The sequence below is a fragment of the Oncorhynchus keta genome, unplaced genomic scaffold (assembly GCF_023373465.1).
Source record: "Oncorhynchus keta strain PuntledgeMale-10-30-2019 unplaced genomic scaffold, Oket_V2 Un_contig_26779_pilon_pilon, whole genome shotgun sequence".
Taxonomy (NCBI): Eukaryota; Metazoa; Chordata; class Actinopteri; order Salmoniformes; family Salmonidae; genus Oncorhynchus; species Oncorhynchus keta.
Window position 1 is genome coordinate 3,277 of NW_026285163.1, and position 8,250 is coordinate 11,526.

General features: G+C 52.4%; 1 protein-coding gene and 2 long non-coding RNA genes across 4 annotated transcripts; all 3 read right to left on the reverse strand.

Annotated features, from left to right (window-relative positions):
* Window positions 1-376: 376 nt before the first annotated feature.
* LOC127922703 (uncharacterized) lies at window positions 377-2,140 on the reverse strand (the record flags this gene model as incomplete). Its single annotated transcript, XM_052506591.1, has 3 exons — window positions 2,035-2,140; window positions 1,723-1,956; window positions 377-1,683 (listed from the first exon to the last, which is right to left on the reverse strand). A coding segment is annotated over exon 3 (1,204 nt), but the record flags the coding sequence as incomplete, so codon positions are not given.
* Window positions 2,141-3,880: 1,740 nt separating this feature from the next.
* Window positions 3,881-6,890, reverse strand: LOC127922702 (uncharacterized). Of its 2 annotated transcripts, none has more exons than XR_008111956.1 (3): window positions 6,761-6,890; window positions 4,524-4,623; window positions 3,881-4,075 (listed from the first exon to the last, which is right to left on the reverse strand). It is a non-coding gene; the product is annotated as an uncharacterized LOC127922702 (long non-coding RNA). The 2 variants fall into 2 exon arrangements; XR_008111955.1 differs by having other exon boundaries at window positions 3,881-4,100.
* LOC127922704 (uncharacterized) lies at window positions 6,120-6,753 on the reverse strand. Its single transcript, XR_008111957.1, has 3 exons — window positions 6,537-6,753; window positions 6,270-6,465; window positions 6,120-6,234 (listed from the first exon to the last, which is right to left on the reverse strand). It is a non-coding gene; the product is annotated as an uncharacterized LOC127922704 (long non-coding RNA).
* Window positions 6,891-8,250: the final 1,360 nt, after the last annotated feature.

The following is an 8,250-nucleotide window of genomic DNA, read 5'->3' on the forward strand; positions in this document are numbered from 1 at the left end:
CTGCCGAAAAACTTCCTACTATTTTTAAATCCCTATTCCCACATAGAACACCAACCCCTGTAGAATGCACCCCTCCGACACTCCACCTCGACTCTCCCTGAACCCATTCCCGCGTAAACCTCTCCATGTCATTTTGATCTTTTAAATGTACTTCTTGTAAAAAACACACAGAGAAGCGAATGGAGGACAAATGGGAAAAAACAGTCGCCCTTTTAACTGGGTTCCTAAGCCCTCTAACATTGATGCTAGCTAGGTTAATAATAGACGACATGAGGTAAAGAGGGAAAAAGACAACTATCTAAAAATGACATTATTTTCCAAACTCACTTTAAGTACATTAACTCATTTGGCGGCCTGTCTGGGAAACGATGGTCACCAGTCGGAGGACTGTCCACCAAGACAGGGGTCGGGAAAACACTGTCCTCCTCCTCATGCTCCCCCTCCATCTGCGTGGGTGCAGGAACCCCACTGGGTGCCAGACCGCTGCTCTCGATGGAGGCCGCGCCTGACAGGGATAGCAGAGTCTCCTCTGCACTGCCCAGGTTTCCCTCGCTTTTCTCCTCAGACTTCCCGCTTTCAAAACAACTGAAGCGATTCCCCCCCAAAGCGGACTTCTCCGTCGCCTCCATGCGGATGAGTGGGGAAACAGGGCTCATCTGCTTCCTTTTCACCGAGCACTTTCTCCTCTCTCTCACCGTTGTCCAGCTCTCGGTAGCCGCGGGCGCGGTGGGCTCTCCCTTCTCCTCCTCCACTTGCTTATTCCAACTGCTGTCCCCTTCTCCTATCTCCTCGTGAGATGATGATGGCGTCTCACTCCCGCTCTCCTCGGACTCTCGCAGTTCTCTCTCCATCACTAGCTCATCCACAACCTCATCCATAGCGGGTAGTTCCATGCCTTCTCCCTCATCTGGTCTTTTCCCGCTCTGCGCTCTTTTCCCGCTCACCGCTCTGGCGTAATGGCGGAACAGGTGGTCCTCCGAGTTGCACAAACTGCAGCGCTTGGGCACGGTGCAATCCCTCATTGTATGTCCAATAGTCCCACAGTTTCTGCACCTTGTCTGCGAGCAGGCATCCGCGAGGTGCCCGTACGTGCTACACTTCCTGCAGAAACGAGGCTGTCCAGCATACATGAGGTAGCCCCTGTCTGCGCCGATGGAAAAAGAAGCGGGAGGATGGCGGTAACCATCATGGCCGGTCTCGTCCTCCTTTAGCAGCACACGAAACTGCCTCTTCCCTGTCCAGATGCCTAGGGCGTCCTTAATGTCTCTCACTCCAGGCAAGATGGTCACATACCGGCTGAGGTAGCACACTAACGTTTCTTCAGTGACCCATGGGTTGAACATGTGCACCGTTAGCACCCTCATATTGTGCCTGCACATGGACTCAACGTTAAAATCCACGAGGGCGGGTGCTGTCGCGTTCGCACGGAAGAGCCCTCTTACTTCCTCCAGCCGTGTGATGGTGTAGAGAGACACATCGTAGAACTTCTCAGGTGTGTTCTGTTGCAGGCAGTGCACATCGTCTGCTGTCAGGCGTAGAGGTCCAAACAGAACTTCCTTTTCAAAACGAACTCTCTCCATCAAATTTTCCTTTCCTGTCCAATTAAATCGAAGCGGTACTCTCCTCTGAGACAGTCTGCTACACCTGCAACGTGGTACTCTCCTCTGAGACAGTCTGCTACACCTGCAACGCGGTACTCTCCTCTGAGACAGTCTGCTACACCTGCAACGTGGTACTCTCCTCTGAGACAGTCTGCTACACCTGCAACGTGGTACTCTCCTCTGAGACAGTCTGCTACACCTGCAACGTGGTACTCTCCTCTGAGACAGTCTGCTACACCTGCAACGTGGTACTCTCCTCTGAGACAGTCTGCTACACCTGCAACGTGGTACTCTCCTCTGAGACAGTCTGCTACACCTGCAACGTGGTACTCTCCTCTGAGACAGTCTGCTACACCTGCAACGTGGTACTCACCTCTGAGACAGTCTGCTACACCTACAACGTGGTACTCTCCTCTGAGACAGTCTGCTACACCTGCAACGTGGTACTCTCCTCTGAGACAGTCTGCTACACCTGCAACGTGGTACTCTCCTCTGAGACAGTCTGCTACACCTGCAACGTGGTACTCTCCTCTGAGACAGTCTGCTACACCTACATAACAGAACCAGTAGAAAGTGAGAATAAAGCCTGGTCCAACATTGGGCTGGATAACAGATTTTAGGAGCCCATCATAACAGAACCAGTAGAAAGTGAGAATAAAGCCTGGTCCAACAATGGGCTGGTTGTTCTCTGAACATCCTTCTGTAAAAAAATTGTGAAGAAATAGTTCCTCAAGAAAGATTGTTTTTTATTCACAAGCACTGGTGGTAATCTGAGTACAGTAAAACAATGTCTGTCTTCATTCGGTCAATCCACAGACATCTTGGATATCTCAGTTACAATCACATGCTTCTGAAACTTCACACGAGATACAACTAAGATGATAAAAATCAAGAGGATGCAGGCTGCTTCTCCAGTCAATTAGAATTCTAAAAGTTATTAGTAAGACGAGAGAGATTCAATATCTCGCAGATAAAAGCACAGTTTTGCAGGCCACAGCCTGTCTGAAAGCACAACATCTATTATACACTTATGTTTGGATGTTCAGGGAATACAAGAGGAATTATACTTAAAAAGTTGATTTAAATTGGTAGATAAGTGATTGGGGTATTGTTGGGCTCCCGAGTAGCGCAGCAGTCTAAGGCTAGAGGCGTCACTCCAGACCCTGGTTTGATTCCATGCTGTATCACAACCGGCCGTGATTAGGAGTCCCATACTGCGGCGCACAGTTGGCCCAGGCCTGATGAGGTTATTCTAGTCCTATACCTCCATCGTGAGTTAGGAGGAGGTGTGGTGAGATTTAGTGTTAATACTGGAGAAAGGCCTGTCCCAGTCTCCTCTCTATATGTACCACTAATGTAAATGTCAAAACAGATACCAAACATTAACAAACTATAAGGAAGAGAAGAGTAATTGAAATGAAATCAACCAGAGACCTGTGGAAAGAAGCCCCCTGATCTCCTCGTGTCCGCCAGCAGCTCAGGACACAACACAACACCTCAGCTCAGGACACAACACCTCAGCTCAGCTCAGGACACAACACAACACCTCAGCTCAGGACACAACACCTCAGGACACAACACAACACCTCAGCTCAGGACAACACACAACACCTCAGCTCAGGACAACACACAACACCTCAGCTCAGGACACAACACCTCAGCTCAGGACACAACACCTCAGCTCAGGACACAACACCTCAGCTCAGGACACAACACCTCAGCTCAGGACACAACACCTCAGCTCAGGACACAACACCTCAGCTCAGGACACAACACCTCAGCTCAGGACACAACACCTCAGCTCAGGACACAACACCTCAGCTCAGGACACAACACCTCAGCTCAGGACACAACACCTCAGCTCAGGACACAACACCTCAGCTCAGGACACAACACCTCAGCTCAGGACACAACACCTCAGCTCAGGAAACAACACAACAGCTCAGCTCAGGAAACAACACAACACCTCAGCTCAGGACAACACAACACCTCAGCTCAGGGCAACACAACACCTCAGCTCAGGGCAACACAACACCTCAGCTCAGGGCAACACAACACCTCAGCTCAGGGCAACACAACACCTCAGCTCAGGGCAACACAACACCTCAGCTCAGGGCAACACAACACCTCAGCTCAGGGCAACAACACCTCAGCTCAGGGCAACAACACCTCAGCTCAGGGCAACAACACCTCAGCTCAGGGCAACAACACAACACCTCAGCTCAGGGCAACAACACAACACCTCAGCTCAGAACAACAACACCTCAGCTCAGGGCAACAACACCTCAGCTCAGGGCAACACAACACCTCAGCTCAGGACAACACAACACCTCAGCTCAGGACAACACAACACCTCAGCTCAGGACAACACAACACCTCAGCTCAGGACAACACAACACCTCAGCTCAGGACAACACACAACACCTCAGCTCAGGACAACACACAACACCTCAGCTCAGGACAACACACAACACCTCAGCTCAGGACAACACACAACACCTCAGGACAACACACAACACCTCAGGACAACACAACACCTCAGGACAACACAACACCTCAGGACAACACAACACCTCAGGACAACACAACACCTCAGGACAACACAACACCTCAGGACAACACAACACCTCAGACAACACAACACCTCAGACAACACAACACCTCAGCTCAGGACAACACAACACCTCAGCTCAGGACAACACAACACCTCAGCTCAGGACAACACAACACCTCAGCTCAGGACAACACAACACCTCAGCTCAGGACAACACAACACCTCAGCTCAGGACAACACAACACCTCAGCTCAGGACAACACAACACCTCAGCTCAGGACAACACAACACCTCAGCTCAGGACAACACAACACCTCAGGACAACACAACACCTCAGGACAACACCTCAGCTCAGGACAACACAACACCTCAGCTCAGGACAACACACAACACCTCAGCTCAGGACAACACACAACACCTCAGCTCAGGACAACACACAACACCTCAGCTCAGGACAACACACAACACCTCAGCTCAGGACAACACAACACCTCAGCTCAGGACAACACAACACCTTAGCTCAGGACACAACACCTCAGCTCAGGACAACACAACACCACCTCAGCTCAGGACAACACAACACCACCTCAGCTCAGGACACAACACCACCTCAGCTCAGGACACAACACCTCAGCTCAGGACAACACAACACCTCAGCTCAGGACAACACAACACCTCAGCTCAGACAACACAACACCTCAACACAACACCTCAGCTCAGGGCAACACAATACCTCAGCTCAGGGCAACACAATACCTCAGCTCAGGGCAACACAATACCTCAGCTCAGGGCAACACAATACCTCAGCTCAGGGCAACACAATACCTCAGCTCAGGGCAACAACACCTCAGCTCAGGGCAACAACACCTCAGCTCAGGGCAACAACACCTCAGCTCAGGGCAACAACACCTCAGCTCAGGGCACACAACACCTCAGCTCAGGGCAAAAACACCTCAGCTCAGGACAACACAACACCTCAGCTCAGGGCAACACAACACCTCAGCTCAGGGCAACAACACCTCAGCTCAGGGCAACAACACCTCAGCTCAGGGCAACACAACACCTCAGCTCAGGGCAACACAACACCTCAGCTCAGGACAACACAACACCTCAGCTCAGGACAACACAACACCTCAGCTCAGGACAACACAACACCTCAGCTCAGGACAACACAACACCTCAGGACAACACAACACAGCTCAGGACAACACCTCAGCTCAGGACAACACAACACCTCAGCTCAGGACAACACACAACACCTCAGCTCAGGACAACACACAACACCTCAGCTCAGGACAACACACAACACCTCAGCTCAGGACAACACAACACCTTAGCTCAGGACACAACACCTCAGCTCAGGACAACACACACCACCTCAGCTCAGGACAACACAACACCACCTCAGCTCAGGACACAACACCACCTCAGCTCAGGACACAACACCTCAGCTCAGGACAACACAACACCTTAGCTCAGGACAACACAACACCACCTCAGCTCAGGACACAACACCTCAGCTCAGGAAAACACAACACCTCAGCTCAGGAAAAACACAACACCTCAGCTCAGGGCAACACAACACCTCAGCTCAGGGCACACACAACACCTCAGCTCAGGGCAACACAACACCTCAGCTCAGGGCAACACAACACCTCAGCTCAGGGCAACAACACCTCAGCTCAGGGCAACAACACCTCAGCTCAGGGCAACAACACCTCAGCTCAGGGCAACAACACCTCAGCTCAGGGCAACAACACCTCAGCTCAGGGCAACAACACCTCAGCTCAGGGCAACAACACCTCAGCTCAGGACAACACAACACCTCAGCTCAGGGCAACACAACACCTCAGCTCAGGGCACACAACACCTCAGCTCAGGGCAACAACACCTCAGCTCAGGGCAACACAACACCTCAGCTCAGGACAACACACAACACCTCAGCTCAGGACAACACACAACACCACCTCAGCTCAGGACAACACACAACACCACCTCAGCTCAGGACAACACACAACACCACCTCAGCTCAGGACAACACACAACACCACCTCAGCTCAGGACAACACACAACACCACCTCAGCTCAGGACAACACACAACAGCTCACACCACCTCAGCTCAGGACAACACACAACACCACCTCAGCTCAGGACAACACACAACACCACCTCAGCTCAGGACAACACACAACACCACCTCAGCTCAGGACAACACACAACACCACCTCAGCTCAGGACAACACACAACACCACCTCAGCTCAGGACAACACACAACACCACCTCAGCTCAGGACAACACACAACACCACCTCAGGACAACACACAACACCACCTCAGGACAACACACAACACCACAGCTCAGGACAACACACAACACCACCTCAGCTCAGGACAACACACAACACCACCTCAGCTCAGGACAACACACAACACCACCTCAGCTCAGGACAACACACAACACCACCTCAGCTCAGGACAACACACAACACCACCTCAGCTCAGGACAACACACAACACCACCTCAGCTCAGGACAACACACAACACCACCTCAGCTCAGGACAACACACAACACCACCTCAGCTCAGGACAACACACAACACCACCTCAGCTCAGGACAACACACAACACCTCAGCTCAGGACAACACACAACACCTCAGCTCAGGACAACACACAACACCTCAGCTCAGGACAACACACAACACCTCAGCTCAGGACACAACACCTCAGCTCAGGACACAACACCTCAGCTCAGGACAACACAACACCTCAGCTCAGGACAACACAACACCTCAGCTCAGGACAACACAACACCTCAGCTCAGGACAACACAACACCTCAGCTCAGGACAACACAACACCTCAGCTCAGGACAACACCTCAGCTCAGGACAACACAACACCTCAGCTCAGGACAACACAACACCTCAGCTCAGGACAACACACCACCCCAGCTCAGGACAACACACCACCCCAGCTCAGGACACAACACCACCCCAGCTCAGGACACAACACCACCTCAGCTCAGGACACAACACCACCTCAGCTCAGGACACAACACCACCTCAGCTCAGGACACAACACCACCTCAGCTCAGGACACAACACCACCTCAGCTCAGGACACAACACCACCTCAGCTCAGGACACAACACCACCTCAGCTCAGGACACAACACCACCTCAGCTCAGGACACAACACCACCTCAGCTCAGGACACAACACCACCTCAGCTCAGGACACAACACCACCTCAGCTCAGGACACAACACCACCTCAGCTCAGGACACAACACCACCTCAGCTCAGGACACAACACCACCTCAGCTCAGGACACAACACCACCTCAGCTCAGGACACAACACCACCTCAGCTCAGGACACAACACCACCTCAGCTCAGGACACAACACCACCTCAGCTCAGGACACAACACACAACACCACCTCAGCTCAGGACACAACACCACCTCAGCTCAGGACACAACACCACCTCAGCTCAGGACACAACACCACCTCAGCTCAGGACACAACACCACCTCAGCTCAGGACACAACACCACCTCAGCTCAGGACACAACACCACCTCAGCTCAGGACACAACACCACCTCAGCTCAGGACACAACACCACCTCAGCTCAGGACACAACACCACCTCAGCTCAGGACACAACACCACCTCAGCTCAGGACACAACACCACCTCAGCTCAGGACACAACACCACCTCAGCTCAGGACACAACACCACCTCAGCTCAGGACACAACACCACCTCAGCTCAGGACACAACACCACCTCAGCTCAGACACAACACACCTCAGCTCACACAACACCACCTCAGCTCAGGACACAACACCACCTCAGCTCAGGACACAACACCACCTCAGCTCAGGACACAACACCACCTCAGCTCAGGACACAACACCACCTCAGCTCAGGACACAACACCACCTCAGCTCAGGACACAACACCACCTCAGCTCAGGACACAACACCACCTCAGCTCAGGACACAACACCACCTCAGCTCAGGACACAACACCACCTCAGCTCAGGACACAACACCTCAGCTCAGGACACAACACCTCAGCTCAGACACAACACCTCAGC